The sequence below is a fragment of the Mustela erminea genome, chromosome X (genome assembly GCF_009829155.1).
Source record: "Mustela erminea isolate mMusErm1 chromosome X, mMusErm1.Pri, whole genome shotgun sequence".
Classification (NCBI taxonomy): domain Eukaryota; kingdom Metazoa; phylum Chordata; class Mammalia; order Carnivora; family Mustelidae; genus Mustela; species Mustela erminea.
The window spans coordinates 9,812,025-9,829,258 of NC_045635.1; the positions used below are offsets into that span (position 1 = coordinate 9,812,025).

General features: G+C 47.7%; 1 protein-coding gene across 6 annotated transcripts in view; it reads left to right on the forward strand.

Moving 5' to 3' along the window:
• Positions 1 to 17,234, forward strand: part of EGFL6 (EGF like domain multiple 6) — a 98,339-nt gene that overhangs the window by 32,282 nt on the left and 48,823 nt on the right. For 3 of the 6 annotated variants that reach the window (XM_032330301.1, XM_032330300.1, XM_032330303.1), the window contains exon 1: positions 7,618 to 8,110. In XM_032330301.1, the coding sequence (XP_032186192.1) occupies positions 8,037 to 8,110 (74 nt within the window). In that variant the 5' untranslated portion in view covers positions 7,618 to 8,036. Of the gene's footprint in view, positions 1 to 5,447; positions 5,645 to 6,370; positions 6,569 to 6,661; positions 8,111 to 17,234 lie in introns of those variants that run through there. The other 3 variants (XM_032330302.1, XM_032330298.1, XM_032330299.1) reach the window with 3 other exon arrangements.

Sequence of the window (17,234 nt, forward strand, 5' to 3'; positions counted from 1 at the left end):
TTATGTTAAATGGACCTGTTTCTATTAGAATGCACATAGGTGTCTTTTGGGGATTTTCCCAGAGGCCAGGGGGTGAATGCAGGTAGGTTATCAGGAAGATGATCCCAGGAAATATTAGCAAGGGAATGGGGAAGTGAGAGAGGGAGGAGAAGGAAGCCAGGAAAGAATAAATAATCAGGCCAGTTTCCATTCTGGGCGTCTGGAGCTGTGTCCCCCTGGGGAGCCCTGGGAGACCAAACAAGAGATCAGGTGCCCGGTGTTGAGTCACCAGATCCCTGTCCGTCACTGGGTGAGCTGTCCTCAATGACTCTAAAACCCTCTGACAAAGAGTGCCAAGTATTCAAGATCAACAGCCTTGACAATCAGTGGAGAGCACTGGAAAACTGGGGCAGGGGAGGGGGGTGTCTTGATGGCATCCGCTAGAAAACATCTGGAAAGTTCAACTGATGAAAATCAGCTTGGGTGATGGGAAGGATGCCGATCAGGTGCCTTCATTCTTGCTCCATCTTTAGGTCTTAGTCCCGTTACCATCTTAAGGCCAACCTCAGGCTGGAACTTTCTATACCTGTTTTCTCACCCGTAAAAGAGAGGCCTGGACCACGTGATCTCGAGCATTTCATCCATCTTAAGGTTCTCTGTTTGATGAAAATGGAACTCTTCTTTGCTTGAAAGGGTCAGTGCGGGCTGGCCAGACTGAGCAAAAGGTAGGAGGTAGAATGTAATAGTGTTTGAGTCAGGACTCCTCTGATTAGGTCCACATAGGGTGCAGGAGATAAACACTGACTATCTCAAGTTCAAAGGAAGTATATTAGAAGAATCCAGGGACTCCTAGAGATGGAGAGCCGCATATAGATACAGTCCTTAAAGGAACAGAAGAGTCGTCAAACTAGAAATAGAGCTAGAGAGATAGTGATATGATATAGACAGGGGTAGAGAAACAGACAGATATATAGGTGAGATAGTCATAGTTATAGAAATAGAAATGTAAATATATAGCGGTATTGTGATCTATAGATACAGAGATCTAATTATACATATAGTGATAGAGGTCTAGTAATGGAGTTCCAGACGTGTATATACAGTATTACATCATTGAGGATATATAGCGAGAAATAATTAGACATACACAGAGAGTGATAGACATGTAGTTAGAGATGTATGGATACAGGCAGACATGAATATAGTTACAGTTGTAGAGATAAAGATACTGTGATACTGGGTTACATATATGTAGCTAGATACATAGATTGTGTATACGTACAGATACAGATGTGGATACAGATACAGATGCAGGTAAACATTGATACGGGACCACCTAGTCCTTGAGCATCTGCTCCCTTTCCACTCCATAGCCTTGTAGCTCCTGTTCCTGCTCCCCGATCAGCCCCCTGCCCTAACTTCAGCTTCAACATGGCTTGACTAGTCCCACTGCCACTCTCCGGCCCTCACTGCTCACTGACTAATGACTTCAGTGGCCCTAATCCATAGTCCTGGAGAGGAAAAGCATGGCTTTTATATCCACCCCTGTCCAGTCAGCTATGGCCAAGGAGTGGTGAGTCACAGGGCACAAACTTGACTACTAAGCCTACCACATTAGTAGGATTGTAGGACCTAGTTTTAAAACTGGGGAAGGGTGGGGCACCTGAGTGGCTCAGTCAGCCACTCACGTGACTCTGGGTTTCGGCTCAGGTCATGATCTCCAGGTTGGGGGATCGAGCCCCATGTTGGGCACCACACTCAGCGGGGAGTCTGCTTGAGATTTTGTCTCCCTCTGCCTCGGCCCCTTCTCCTGCTGGCTTGTTCTTTCTGAAATGAAATGAATATTTTTTTAAAGATTTTATTTATTTATTTTGTTTTAGCTATTGTTACTATTTCATCACATTTGAAACCTGTGCCCATCTGATTTTATTTGAAATATTTTATTCTACAAGAATTTTTATATCTTTTTTTAATAAATTAATCTCATTTTCTTTTTTTTAAGATTTTATTTATTTATTTGACAGAGACAGCAAGAGAGGGAACACAAGCAGGGGCAGTGGGAGAGGAGAAGCAGGCTTCCCGCCAAACAGGGAGCCCGATGCGGGGCTCGATCCTAGGACCCTGGGATTGTGCTCTGAGCTGAAGGCAAACACTTAATGACTGAGCCACCCAGGCACCCCTAAATAAACTCTTTTAAAAGATAAAAGTTGGGGAGTGAATCATCAGATGTCCAAGCACCCGAAAATATGCCTACTTATTACTCCTGAGAGTGCTGGAGGTGTAGCCCTGTACTATAAGAGGGGCGCCTGGGTGGCTTAGTGGTTGAGCCTCTGCCTTCGGCTCTGGTGATGGTCTCGGGGTGCTGGGATTGGGTCCTGCATCGGGCTCTCTGCTCCGCAGGGAGCCTGCTTCCCCCTCCCCCCTGCCTGACTCTTTGCCTACTTGTGATCTCTCTTTCTCTCTATCCAAAAAAATCTTAAAAAAAAAAAAAAGAGTATGAGGACACCTGAACAACCAATGATTAAATTTTCATTCCAGTATAGCTAACATACAGTGTGATACTAGTTTCAGTGTACAGTATAGTGATTCAGCACTCCTATACATTACTCAGTGCTCCAAGCCAAGACAATTTTCAAGATTTCCTATTTTGTCAAAATCTTGCCATCTCAAAATTGTCCTAGAAAACAGTTCATGAAAGTAGGGGATTATCCAGGAGCAGCATTTATACATACAGAACCCAAAGAATTTATCTTCTTCCTTCCTTGTTTCCGCAGCTCCCCGAAGTACTTCTGTTAACACACCAGTAATTCCAATATATTTACATGTCTGTCACCCAGGGCAAGGGATTATCTCTTATCCATCTTTACATCCCCCAAAATCACAAATGTAGTTCCAGTTTTCCAGTAGTAGCAGCTTTGAGTCAGCATCTGTACTTTTAAGGCCCACATCAGTGGAGGTGGTCGACTTTCATTGTGTCAGATTTCCATAGGACAGAAGAGACAGACAAGCCTGGCAGGGGTACCCCAAAATTTGGGGGTTTCTAACCCCCAAGAAAGACAAAAAGAAAAGCCCTCGATGACTGAGTGCCTTAAGTTGCGAACATGAATTTAGTCAAAGTCAAGGGTGCTAACATTCACACAGTGAAATTTCATTCGCAGGCAAGAGATTTTTCTATATAGTCGTGACATTTAAAGGGTCATAGATCATAGGTTCTGTCAACTAAAAATCAACAGAAGCCATGCTGATCCTCACCAACCTATAAAATATTTATTGTTTCTGGTGGTGAACTGACCTTACCTCGGTGAAGAATGAAGTCTGAATTCTGACTCCCAAATCCATGTTCTTCCCTATGTGGATACATGACCACAGATGAGACATAACTGCTCTAAACTTCACGTGCCTCAAAATCTGTAAAATGGCATGGTAACTTCTACCTTGTTGTCAAGAGTAAATACTTACCCTGATATAATAATAATAATATAATAATAATCACCCCACAAATAGCAATTTCTCTTCAGTTATCAAATGGGAGATGCTACGAGCTGGCAAAATTTGAAGGAAAATGAATCCCAGTGTTACTTTTTTCTCTTTTTATCCCACCTTCATTTTTTTTCTGCTCCGCAAGAGGTGTGGTCCATTGTGTTGAAGTCCAGGCGTTCTAAGGACCTTGTGTTAGCTGGCCAGCCCCGGTCTCCAGGGAAAAATACGCTACAGACTATCCAGTGGACACATTTCTGCCAAGTGGCCCCCATAGGGCCTGGCACTTTGTAGCTTCCAGATAAATGTCTGAGCAAGAATGGAGGGAGAGGACAAAGAAGGAAGGAAGTCAAAAGGTGGTAAAACGGAAGGGAACACTGACAGTGGTTGGGGTTTTTCTTCTGCCGTGGGGCTCCAAGGACTAGATCCTTGACGGGCACAGGATGAAAAAAATGCAGTGTATACCTGAAGACACACCTTCCCATACAGAATATAGTTGTGTCTGCATTGAGAATCTTACATGTCTTCATTGACTTGTTTCATGGAATAAGAAATGGAAAGAAAAACAGACTGGGAAAACCCATCCATTTCTTGAACATGTCACTACAATTAACATAGACGATGATGAATTAAGAGGTGCCATCTTCCTCTTCAGCAGGAATGGTGATCAAGAAAACGTGAAGTTCAGGGGCACCTGGGTGGCTCAGTGGGTTAAAGCCTCCGCCTTTGGCTCAGGTCATGATCCCAGGGTCCTGGGATCGAGCCCCACATCGGGCTCTCTGCTCAGCAGGGAGCCTGCTTCCTCCTCTCTCTGACTGCCTCTCTGCCTACTTGTGATCTCTATGTCATTAAATAAATAAAATCTTTTAAAAAAAAAAAGAAAGAAAATGTGAAGTTCAGGTCGCTTGGGTGGCTCAGTGGGTTAAACCTCTGCCTTCAGCTCAGGTCATGATCTCAGGGTCCTGGGATCGAACCCCACATCAGGGTCTCTGCTCAGCAGGGAGCCTGCTTCCCCCCCCCCCCCCCCGCCTACTCATGATCTCTGCCAAATAAATAAATAAAAATCTAAAAAGAAAAGAAGAAAATGTGAAGTGTCTCAGGTTCCTGGGGTCAAGCCCTGTGATGGGGTGTCCTCCGCACTCAGTGGGGAGTCTGCCTGAAGATTCTGTCCCTCTGCCCCTCGCCCCATTCACACATGCTTGTGCTCTCTCTCTTAAGGGAAAAAAGAAAGAAAGAAAGAAAGACAGACAAACATGAAGTTTGGGGGGAGGGCCATGTGATGGAAACAGAGACATGAACTCATCCTATGTGGGGCTTTGGGCAAGGCTCTTCACACACTGGAGCTGTTTTTCCATTTGTAAAACGTTGGAGCCTGTCCAAACCAATGGTTCTCAATCTTGGTTCGCCATTAGAACCACCCTCAAAGTTTCTCTGCGTCCCTAAGCTCAAGCACTGTTCATACATTAGAAATTCTGGAGGTGGGGTTGGGGCACCAGCAGTTTCAAAGCTTCCCGGATGATGTCAGTGTGCAGCTGAACTTGACAACTACTCGTCCAGGTGATCTCTAGGCTGTCATTACTGTAAAAGGTTCTCAGACAACCAGCACAGGCATCACTTGGGTTGTTTTTAGTAATCAAGACACAGGCCTTACTCCAGAGCTACCCAATCAGAATATGCATTTTAACAAGACCCCCCACCCCCGCCAGCTAATTTGTACCGACCTTAAAGTCTTTCATCTGATCATGCTTTGCTTCCAGCGCTGCTATTTTAATATAATTTTGGATCTCAGCGCCAGGCACAATGTAAGTATGGAAAGGTCTACATGCGTGCGACAGGCCTGTATACTCCGGAGGCAGAAAAATATCCCGTCACACCTGTAACAAAGGGAGCTCCGTGAAAATAGATTGAAAACAAAAGTAGTGCCGTAAAAGGTGCAGATGAGAAATTCTGGAGGTGGGAGATTCTGATCAAAGATTGCTTTCCCTTTGTAGAATGCAGCGGGGCCCCCCGAAGAGCCGTGCTCTTCAAAGTCGGCAACGCCAGTGTGATTATTAAAAACACCTGCCTGTCCGTGGCCGTTTGTGTCCCGTGTCTTCTCACCTGGCCACACATCGCTTCCAGGCTCCTTCGCTGTTCCTCATGCTCCCTGACTGCGTCTTTGTGCACAGCTCCCCTCGGGAGATATTAAGTGAGTTGGCCGAGGAGAGTTTGACCACTCTAGAAGTTTCCTGTCCTAACGCTCATCCCCTCCGTTAAGCCTAGAAGAGAAGTCTGCTCTGATAAAAGCAAAAAAACAGAAAACGGCATCGATTCTATAACCCAGGGCTAAGAAGCCAGAAGGCCCCCTGTGTTAGGCTACTCCTGTTTTATTAGGACTCTTTGGAGTAATGGTTTATGTGGAAGAGGGAGTGGTCTGGGTCAGCATGTTTAGGGAGAAAAGCTCCTAATTGCTGATTTAATGCCGTTTCTAGACGGCATTTGGTGCCCTGCCCAAATTCCCCAGGGCCTTCCCGTTCTAGTAGGACTTCAACAGTCAGCATCGACAAGGCCGGGGGCTGCCTTTGGCTGTCAGCACGGCAGGCACAAGTCCCAGGATCGGTACTCTGGTGGAAGCCGTCCCGCAGTGACTGGAGGGCCGTTTTGGAGGAGCTCAAGTGCAGGGCCATGGGCTAGGTCGGCTCTGGGGTGACGCGATATATACTTGCGGGTTTCCTTCCCTTCCTGATTGACTCCCCACCCCTGCCGGTGTCCTTGGGAGCTGCAGAGAAAATCACGTCCCCTCGGCGCCTTGCCTCACGGTGTGCCTGTGGGGAAAGCCACACGAGGACACATTTTAGATTCCATTTGCTTCAAGATATTTGCAGGTACGCGGTTCATACTTCATATGCTTTCCTTTAACTTTTCATATTTTCAGTAAATCAAACCTCTTTTGGTGTGAAGAATAATGGCCTGGAAGAGGTCATTGTATTACCTATTCATGAGACTCATTTGACATCTGAGGCCACGGAGGAGTGAGAAGATGAGAAAAAGGATTTCTAGAACAGCAGAACACAGCGGTGAAGGGCCCTCCTTTCCAGTCCCAGTTCTACACTTGTCCGTTGTATGACCTTGGGTAAGTCACTTAACCTCTCTGACTCTGTTACTTGACACTTCAAAAATGGGGGAACCAATGATCACTACCTAGAGTCGTGGGTGTTGGGTCAGATGATGCATGTAGATGGTTAGGACGGGGCCTGTCACTCTTCTCTAGCAACAGCTCAACGGCCTAACTGGTTTCTAACCAAGGACACTGAATCCATCAGGATACCTTCAACCATAAAACCAAAGATCCAATTAAACACAATTTAGGCCAGTAGGGAGATCCATTATGGTGTAAATGAAGACTCTCCAGCAAGCCTCTTCCTGGTCTAAACTTCTTACATTTTCTTGGCTAGAATTAAGGCATATACCCACTATATAACCACGAATCAAGCTCATCAAGACGAATTCCTCTTTCTTCATACTCTTCATTTTATATCTAACCCTAGTCGTAGGGGTGTTGGAGAACTATTGCCGTGTAATGGATTGTCACAATAAGCCTCAGGAGCTTGGCGGGCACCGCTGACCTTGGCTGAGCTCATTCATGTATCTGTGGGTTGGACGGCTCTGTTCCACCTGTTCCTCGTTCTCCTTGGGCTACAATGCTGGCTGGGGGCATGGTCTTCTGCATCCCGGAGAGAGGCTCAGGTGTCGTATGACCTACGCTTGGAACTGGCAACTTGGTTAACTTCTGCACTTCTGCCATTGGTCAAAGCAAGTCACAGCCAAGTCCCAAGAACAGTGTGGGGAGCTAGGCTCTCCCCACTGTGAAACGAAAGGGTATGGATTCAGGGAAGGGTTGGAGGAGGCGCCAGATGCGTGTCCGCCACTAGTTTCTGCCCTGGGAATTACATTTCACTGTCGTCCGGTGGTCCCTCGTGAGTGAGCTGTTGCAAATGAGCATGGAAGGTCACGTCCGATGAAGGGGTTGCCCAGGACTTGGTGAGCTTCCAACTCCAGCAGCCCAGCCCGTGATTTGCAGTTTGTGGAAGAACACCTAGCAGAGTACGATGAGAAACGAAACGAAAGGAGTGTGGAAGTGTTCTGAACTAGCACCCTTGTTTCCTGCTTGGACTCACCCAGATTCTGAAATCCGAGCGCAGGTATCACGGAAACCTGCGGCAAAGCAGCGGTCTGCAACAGATGGCGCGACCTGGCGTGACTGACCAGAGGGAAGTGCTCGGAGTCTGCGGGAAGTTTCTGTGTGAGCAGAGCGCGGAGGAGGATGCGCGGGTCGTGCTGGAGGCGGGTCCCAGCCAGATGTGCGCGGCCCGCCCCGCCTCCCCTCGCGCGCCGGCCCCGCTGCGCCCGGAGAGGAGCTGCCGCGCGCCTCACCAGGGCGCCCCCGCCGCCCGCTGGGACCGCGCCCGGGAGGAGCCGAGGCCCCGAGCGGCCAAGGGAGAGCGGAGGCGGCCGGCCCGCAGCGCCCCGGGGCCCGCGACCTCCCGAGAGGGGGTTCAGGAGGAGCGGCGGGACGCGACGGAGGGAGGCCCCGCGCGAAGATGCCGCCGCACTGGGCCCTGGCGCTCCCGCTGCTGTTCCCCTGGGTGGCAGGTGGATTAGGGAACGCGGCCAGGTGCGTGTCTGCTTCTCGCCCGGCCTGAGCTCCTCGTCGGGGCGGCCACTCTCCTTGGTCCCTCCAGGCATCCCGCGGGGGTGTGCGCGCTGAGACGGGATTTCATCAGGTGCCAGGCCCCGGGCGCGCACGGGCTTTCCTCCCCGCGCCCCGTTGGCGAGGCTTGTTCCCAGCCCCTCCGCACCAGCTGCGCCCCACCTGGCGGCGTCGGGCGGTTTCTGGGGGAGGGAGGCCCTGCGCGCAGCCGGGTGGGTGCCTTCTGGCTGGGTGGTGGGCGCGCATCTACTGGGCCGGCGGGGGTGCGAGTGGCGGCGGGCGGGTGGGTTCTGTGCCTGCGTAGTTTTGTGTTTTCCGTTCTAGCCGAAGGGCACCCACTGATTGTCAGTCTCTGGTTGTGCCGGCGGAGCAGGGGCAGAAACAGGGCGGCAGAGTAAGCCTTTGCTGGGCTGGGGCTGAGCCCGCTGGGAAGGGGGCTCTACTCAGTGCCTTTCTGATTAAGGTTAATGAACTGGAAAGAGGATGTCGTTGTCAGATGAAATCGAGTCGTTTTTCTTACTCTGACAATTTAGAATCTGAAGCCGTTTCTCCACTGTTGATAAACTGGTCCGAGCCGTGAGATCAGCAAAGCCCCTTGGTAAGCACAGGCATACTGGTGCCTGGCACTGTTCTAAACACTTTAGGGCTATTAACCCACTTGAGTGCCCGTAAATTCTGTGTGATAAGTACTGGTATTATAATCCCCGCGTGGTGGAGAAGAAAAATGAGTCTCGGAGAAGTTGAGTAACTTGCCCAAGGCAGCATGGCCAGTAGTAAGTGATGAAGTGGGCGTTCAAACAGGGCAGCCTGGCCTCGGTGCCTGCTCTTCTCCAGGGCATGAGGGCAGCCTTTAGGAATCAGTCACAGGAAAGGCTTTCCTCGTTCTCTGGCTGTGATCTCTTGCCTTCTGAAGTGTGCACTCCAGCAGCGTTTCTCCTGTGCGGCACGGTGGACCTTTTGTGATGGGCTGGATGGTTACTGGTTGGGGACGGTCGGAAAGCTGTGCTGTGCGTGGTAGGATTTGGAGGACTGCCTGTGGCCTCCACCCTCTAGTTTCCCGAAGTGCCCTCTCCACAAAACTGTCACCGGCCCTTGCCCAAGGTGCGAGTGGGGGGCACTGACTCAGTGCCCTGCAGAGATTTGTTTAGTCAACAGTCACTGGGGAGAGTGGGCAGAGAGCCTTGGTTTGGAACAGGCTTCTGAAAGGTGAGCCTGACTATCTTTGTTTGACTTACAGGAAAAAAATCTTTCATCAGCCAGCCACAGTATTAAGGGATTTTGAAGTTCAAACAGAACAAACCTCAAACCAGGTTCTTAGAATGTAGGATCGTAAGTTTCAATTTCCTTTCCACAATAAAAATGTAAGCAGATGCAATTTGCCCATAGTCACATTCTCCTTGAACATTGGAGGCTCTTGAATTGTTAGAAAGCCCCCTTAAGAAAGACCAACTGCTTTTGAGAAACGAGATTAGCAGTTTCCCAGCAGCCAGCAAACGGACCTCCAGGAGCTTCGCTTTCAAAGCGCCACCAAATTAAACAAAATGCCAGAAAGCCCCCCGATAAAGCAAGAAATATTAAAATGAAGGCTCCTTGTGAGGCTTCTGCAGGTCTGTGGTTTTCAGGATGGGAAATGTGCTTTCTTGACACACAGTCTGCTTCCCAAGCTGGTGGGTGTGTTTGTTTATGACGAGGTAGGGTCTTCGGGAGCTGCCCGGACCCTGTGTTCCATGGGGGCTGGTACTTTTACAGAAAAGGCAAGGTGCTCACAGTTTGTTTCCTGGGGCTTCACAGCTTGCAGTGAAGCTGTGACTGCTGTGTAGAGATTTCGAACATAAGCACTGGGGGTTTAAAATTTTTGTTTAAAAAAAGTTTTTTTTAGATTTTTAGAAAAGATTTTATTTATTTATTTGACAGAGATCTAGTTTGCTCTCACTCTCTATCTCTGACAAATAAATTTTTAAAAATCTTTAAAGGAGCACCCGCAGGATCTGTGGGTGGAAAAGCACCCCTTGCGGATACCGGGGCAGCGGTGGAAGTGGGCCCTTGTTCCTTGGTTCGTGAACATACTCGCTTCATCACTGCTGGAGATATTATTTACCCCCAACTTCTTTAGCCAAGAGAGGCAGACAGAGAGAGTGAGGGAAGCAGGCTCCCTGCTGAGCAGAGAGCCCGATGCGGGGCTTGATCCCAGGACCCTGAGATCATGACCTGAGCCGAAGGCAGAGGCTTAACCCACTGAGCCACCCAGGTGCCCCCCCGCACCCCCCCCACATGAAATTGTAATACCACCCTGAACCACCTTCTTTTGGCCAGCGGTGACTTTCCCGCCACTGCACACTCGTGCTTGCAGTTTGGGGCATTTCTCCTGGTTCCGGATAGTTTCTTTCATCTTGTAGGAGTGGAAATGCGACCTTGCAGGGGAGGGTTTGGCGCTCAGAGGGTGTGGGGGGGGCAGCAGAGATTAGGTGGAACCCTAGACTTTTTCAGTGCTGTTTGGGCGTGGGGTCCATTGGCCAGTCTAGAATATTTATTGACCAGAATTTCCTGTCCACAGGGTTCCAGGACCTAACACTGGCATCTTTTGGCCTTGAGCACATAAGATAAATAGTAATTTTGCTATTCTTTACACGTTTGGAGCAGCTCCCTATTTATAACATATTTCTGTTACACATTTTGTCCGTCTATTCAAATAAAAGTAACATGAGATGAAGGAATGAGTGGGTTTGTGCTGAGGGTCTGCACTCAGCGAGAGATGCCCACTTTCTGCAAATCACACCTGCTTTGAGAATTGATTCCTCTCAGAGCCCCGCTAAGGAAGTGCCATTGTAATAATTTCCCACAAACTTTATGGCTTTAAAAAAACAAAACACAGGTTTATTATTCTCTTAGAGTTCTGGAGATAAGAAATCCAAAGTGAGTCTTAAGGGGCTAAAATTAAGATGTTGGCAGGGATGTTCCTTCTGGAGGCTCCAGGGGAGAATCCATTCCTTGTCTCTCATAGCTTCTAGAGCCTTCCAACAATCCTAGGCTTGTGGCCACATCACTTCAATCTCTTCTTTGTCACCTTGCCTTTTTTTAATCTTGGTCTTCTTCCTCCCTTATCTACAAGAAACCTGTGATTATACCAGACCCACCCAGATAACCAGTATGGTCTCCTTATCATAGAATCCTTAATTTGATCACATCCACAAAGTCCCTTTTGCCATATATGGTAACATTTACAGATTCTAAGGATTAGGTAGGATCTGGACATCTTTGGGGAGGCTATTATTCAGCCTTACACAGAAAGTGAGAACTATGAGTCGCTTGTTTTAGTTTTATGGGTTGGATCTTATTTTGAAAACGTGATTTTAGTGATATGTGAGCAGTTGAGATATCATTTGTCTCTTATTCTTGAAACTAGAATTTGTGGGAATATCCTCAAAACTCAAGAGCTGAGTTTTTCTAGGAAATACTGAGCATGAAATATTCAATTACAACATAGAAATCACTTCTGAACAACCTTATTTCAATAGTTTCATTGGTTTAGAAGATACTACAATCCTGTTTATATGTGATTTATGTGCATATAACCAAGGCTGCATAAACATTAAAATGAAGATAAGGATATTACTTAGTCTTCATAAATCAGATTGGCGTTCAGCAAATATTGGTGAGATTCTACTATGTGTAAACACTTTTCAGTGTGATTTCAATGACTTCTTTCATCAAACCTACAAAATAGATATTGTGCCTATTTGACAGACGTTGGAATGGAGAAACTTGAAGAAGTTTGATGAATTTCCAAGAACTTTATTTGATTTGATTTTCTGCTTTAAGAGCAGTGCCATTCCAACATTCCACAGTTTTTTCTCCAAAAACATTGGATACATAAAAGCTGACGTTTTTGCAAAATGCTTTCTCATATGTTATCACCCATGATCTTGTATGGCTTGACTCCTGCCCAGTAGGACCCAGAGATGTGTATAGAAGAAGTGAGGGGTTTCTGAGGCGCCACCCTTCCCAGAACCACCTCCTTCCTCTAAGTTACATTCTCTCAGAAGCAGACTCTGAGGTCAGGATTTGAGTGTACGTGGTTTATTTGTGAGGGGACCCAGAAAGTTCTAGTAGGGAAATAAGTACTATGGAAATAAAAAGTTGTCACTGTGATTCAGTCCTGCTGGGGAATTCTAGAAGACAGTAAGATACAAGCCTCAGAGCTAACCACCCCTGAAGGCGAGGGAGCTGAGATATTTAGTCATTGCTTGAAGGCTTCTAAGTCATTGCTTGAAGGTTTCTAAGGAGGAACAACGTAATAGAGGTTTTAGGACTTAGAAGGGGCAAACAGATACTGAAGTATCACTTGCATTGTCAGCAATGTGTAAATTACAGATCAGATCCCATTTACAGATAAACAAACTAAGTTTCAAAAGATTAAGCAATTAAGTGATTTGCCTAAAGTATCACAGTGAACAGGTGGCAGATTCAAAAGCCATGGCTATCTCCCAAGGACAATTAGATTACTTCCCATGGGGTGGTTTGTCCAGATTAATCAGCAGTACTTCCGGTTTTGTCCGTTAATTTGCTGGGTCTCAACATACTGGTTCCAACAACCTGTTTTAAATCTGAAGGTCTTGCTTATGAAAACAAACAAAAGGCAAAAAACCCAATATTCTAAACCTAATTAAAATTAAATCACTTTAGGTTCAACATTAATTGAATAAATGACATGCCCAGACAGTCTCCTGAATTCTGGAGATTCATATCTATCTGCTGCCCCTGCTAAACAACTTGGGAGGGCAGGCAACATATCGGTCTTTTTTGGTAAGTGACGTGCAGGGTAAGGGTTGTAACTCTAGCTCGTAGAGCAGTTCCTGGCACATAGTAGGTGTTGAACAAAAATCTTGGTGCATTTGAATGCCCGCAGGACTCTAGTGGAGAGGCAAATAATGTTACTTACAAATAAATAATGTGTGTTTATACCTCTATATATAAGCATTCAAAAGAATAAATATGTATATTTATGTTTTTACATATTACACTTGACCTATAATAGGTGTGAACTACATGGGTCCACTTATGCATGGTTTTTTTAATAGTACAACTCTGTGAATGTATTTTATCTTCCTTCTGATTTCCTTAATAACATTTCCTTTTCTGTACCTTACTTTATTGGAAGAATGCCATATATAATACATATACAAAATATGGGTGAGTCAGGTGTTTTCTGTTACTGGTACAGCTTCCAGGCAACAGTAAGCTTTGGGTTACATTGCAGGGGAGTCAAAAGTTACACAAGGACCTTTGAAGGCAAGTATTGTAGTGCTTACTTCCGAGCAGCTACTGCATAGGAATAAATATATGGCTGGCTGGGTCGATACACAGCTGCAAAAGAGACACAAAAGGAAGGCTTTGGCTCCAGACAGCAAGTACACTGGCCGGCATCTAGGGGCACCAACCCAGTGACAGCCAAGAAGGCGAGCTGGAAGCAGGCTGCGATGAGTCCTGTGTGTTGAACCAAGGAGCTCGGGCTTTGTTCTGAGAGTGCAGAGTAGAGCAGGGCGTTGCAGGCGGTGTTGTATAGAGATAACCCCATGGTGACCAGTTCACACTCAAAATGATCCTGCAATCACACCAAATTATCTTTAAGGTACTGCACCAGAGTTTAGTGAAATTGGCAGCCTTTTTCCGTTCCGAAGGTAGACGCTGTCCGTGTACTTAGAATCCGCCGTAGCTCAGACTGATGAACACAAATGCAGAATGAAAACTCAGCACGCCACAGCAGCAGCCATCCTTAGGAAGACCATTCCCTTTGCTCCATTTCTGGGCACCGCATGTGGCCATTCAACAAAATACCCCAAAGCTCAGAGATTTAAAACATTTACTCACTACCCCTCACCGTTTCTTTACGCCCGGAATTCCCAAGAACTTTAGCTGGACGGGGAGCTTGGGGTTTTTCATGAGGCTATGGCCAAGTTGTTGGCCGAAGCCGTAGTCCTCCAAAGGCCTGACTTGGGGGGCTCTACCTGCAAGGCGGCACGCTCACCGGCTCGGGCAGGAGACCTCAGCCCCTCGCTGGCTCCTGGCAGGAAGCCTCAGCTCCTCGTCTCATGGAACGCCCCGTGGGGCTGCTTGAGTGTCCTCGTGGCCCGGCAGCAGATTTCCACATCGCAAGAACTCGGGGACGGAGAAGGTGAGAGTAGCTCTGCCTAACCCTCCGCCCACCCCCACTGCGGCCCCTTCCCGTGAAGCCGGGCGATCAGCTCATCCCACGTCCGGAGAGGGGAATTAGGCTTCTGCCCTTGGAAGGTGGATTTTTTTTTTTAAAGATTTTATTTATTCATTTGACAGAGATCACAGGTAGGCAGAGAGGCAGGCAGAGAGAGAGGAGGAAGCAGGCTCCCTGCGGAGCAGAGAGCCCAATGCTGGGCTCCATCCCAGGACCCTGGGATCACAACCGAGCTGAAAACAAAGGCTTTAACCCACTGAGTCACCCAGGCGCCCCTGCAAGGTGGATTATCAAAGAATTTGCATGCATATTTTAAAACCACATCACACCTTCTGGTTTTCCTTCTCAGCCTCTTTTCCAGGCTCACAGAGTGCTGTCTCTGACCACATTTCCTATCTTTTTCCCTGCCATCTACATGGAGGTGGCTTCAAGGTGTGACTCTCCAGCCCCACGCTCTGCCCACTGCATCCTTCACGCGTTCATTGGAATGTCCCAGTGAGCTTCGGCCGTCCGGAACTGCGCTGTGCATCAGCTCTCCAGAGCTCACTGCCTCCCCTCCATCCTCCCTGCTCCAGGACAAACGGTGTCCAGACTGGTTCAAGTCAAAAACCTGGGCATCCTTCCTGGCAACTCACTCTTCTCCCCGCTCGTATTCACTCTGGCACTAAATCCTATCGCAGACCGAGCCTCAAGCCCGTCTGCTCCTCTCTCTTCCGCCTGCCACCAGCCAATCGTGCACCATCACCCCTCACCTGAACCCCCACGATAGCTCCCCTAGCTGCTGCTTTTGCCCCCTCTAGTCCACGTCCAGAGGGGTTCCTCTTAAAACTTAAATCACATCATGTTAGCCATCTCCTCAAAGCCTTTCAGTGACTTTGTATTGGGTTCCGAATAAGATCTGATCTATTTAAGATGGCATTGCCCATTTCTCTAACTCCTCATTTTCTGTCATTCCTCACCGTGCTCACTGTGGATGGACACTAAAGGAGCGGCCTGGAGGACACCTGCTTCACGGACTACCTTCTCTTCCTCATCTCACTACCCCACCCGCCCGCCCACCCATGTGCCTTTACCTCATAGACAAGCCAGTCACGTTCACCTCCTTGTCTCCGTCTGCTTCTGGGGGGCCCACACTAAGACCTCACCGTGCCAGATTTCCACCCAACTCCTTAGCGTGGAGGGTAAGCGAGAGAAACAGGAAGCAAGGGCGGGTGCTCAGTTTTGCTCTACTGTTGATGACATGGGAAATTTGAAGGTGGAAACACACACTGGTACGCACTTGATAGCAAGGTGTTTATCTTTTTTTTTTTTTTTAAGATTTTATTTATTTGAAAGAGGGAGAATAAGAGAGCACGAGAGCGGGGAGAGTCAGAGGGAGAAGCAGACTCCCCACTGAGCAGAGAGCCCGCTGCAGGACTCGATCCCGGGACTCCATCCCGGGACTCCAAGATCATGACTTGAGCCCAAGGCAGTCACTTAACCAACTGAGCCACCCAGGCGCCCCAGTAGCCAGGCATTTGTTGGCAAGCAGCTGAGATGCTTTGGGGCGTTCCTGGGACTGTTGGACCCAGACTCTGTATGTTAAAGATGGAGGAAATTGGAATTAATCTTAACCAGTAAGGTGCACTGGACTTGCCGTACTGGGAACTCTGATGAAAACAAAGGGAAACAAAAAACTCTCGTAGCTGGACCTATGGTCCCTATTTAGAAAAAAATGTATTTCATTCGTTTGGCCACATTTAAGCATATTTAAACATCAGCAAAAGAAGTTCTAACTTCTCAATTTGTCTTGGAGAAAGACTATCATACAGTTTCCTGGAACCTGACCAGAAGCAAGCACACTAGGAATTCTGGCACGGTATATTTTCGCAGAAAATAAGGAATCCCATGAAGAAACACTACACTACTTACACAATCCCTGGAATGTTTTTAAATTAACTTCAGCTGTGGAGACAGCGATTCGTGATTAATTTGATCAGTGTAGACAGCAAGCTGTGTAATGCGTTAAAGGAACTGGGACAAGCGAACATTCAGCTCAGACTCCCACAGCTCGGGGCCGCCTCTGCACAGAGACTCGCTCGCCTACACGGACACTTCCCTGCCTCGAGACCAGGCTCCCTGGGCCTTCTATACGCCAAACAGTGTTCAGCAAGAGAGCTCTGGGAAAGAGGGAATGCTGCTGGCTTGCCCACCCAGACCTTCCGAGATGGCAAAGGGTGCTTCAGTCCAAGATCAAGAGTTCTCTTTCTAGGTTCCTAAAGTCCTTTTGATTGATTACGCCACGTTTATCGGATCCCATGAGGTTGGGCCAGTGCAGCCAAATGCACAGCAGCTCATCATACTCAGACATGTAGGACACGCCAGCAACTGGTTCTCTGCCAGACCATGCCTCCTTGGTACATTGGAATGCACTGCTCCCATTTTAGACATTTTTTAAAATACTGGCTTTACTAAATATGGAACTAAATGCAATTCATGGGGCGCCTGGGTGGCTCAGTGGGTTAAGCCGCTGCCTTCGGCTCATGTCATGATCTCAGGGTCCTGGGATCGAGTCCCGCATCGGGCTCTCTGCTCGGCGGGGAGCCTGCTTCCTTCTCTCTCTCTCTGCCTGCCTCTCAGTGTACTTGTAATATCTCTCTGTCAAATAAATAAATAAAATCTTTAAAAAAAAAATTAAATGCAATTCATATTGATAGTTTTGTAAGTGTTGTTGTTGTTGTTGTTGTTGTTTTTAAGAGAGGTAGAGAGCAAGGAGTGCAGAGGAGAGGGAAAGAGAATCCTGAGCAGGCCCTACGTCCAGTGCAGAGCTCCATGCAGGGCTCAATCTCACAACCCCATGATCATGACCTGCGCCCAAATCGAGCATGGCGCCTAACTGAC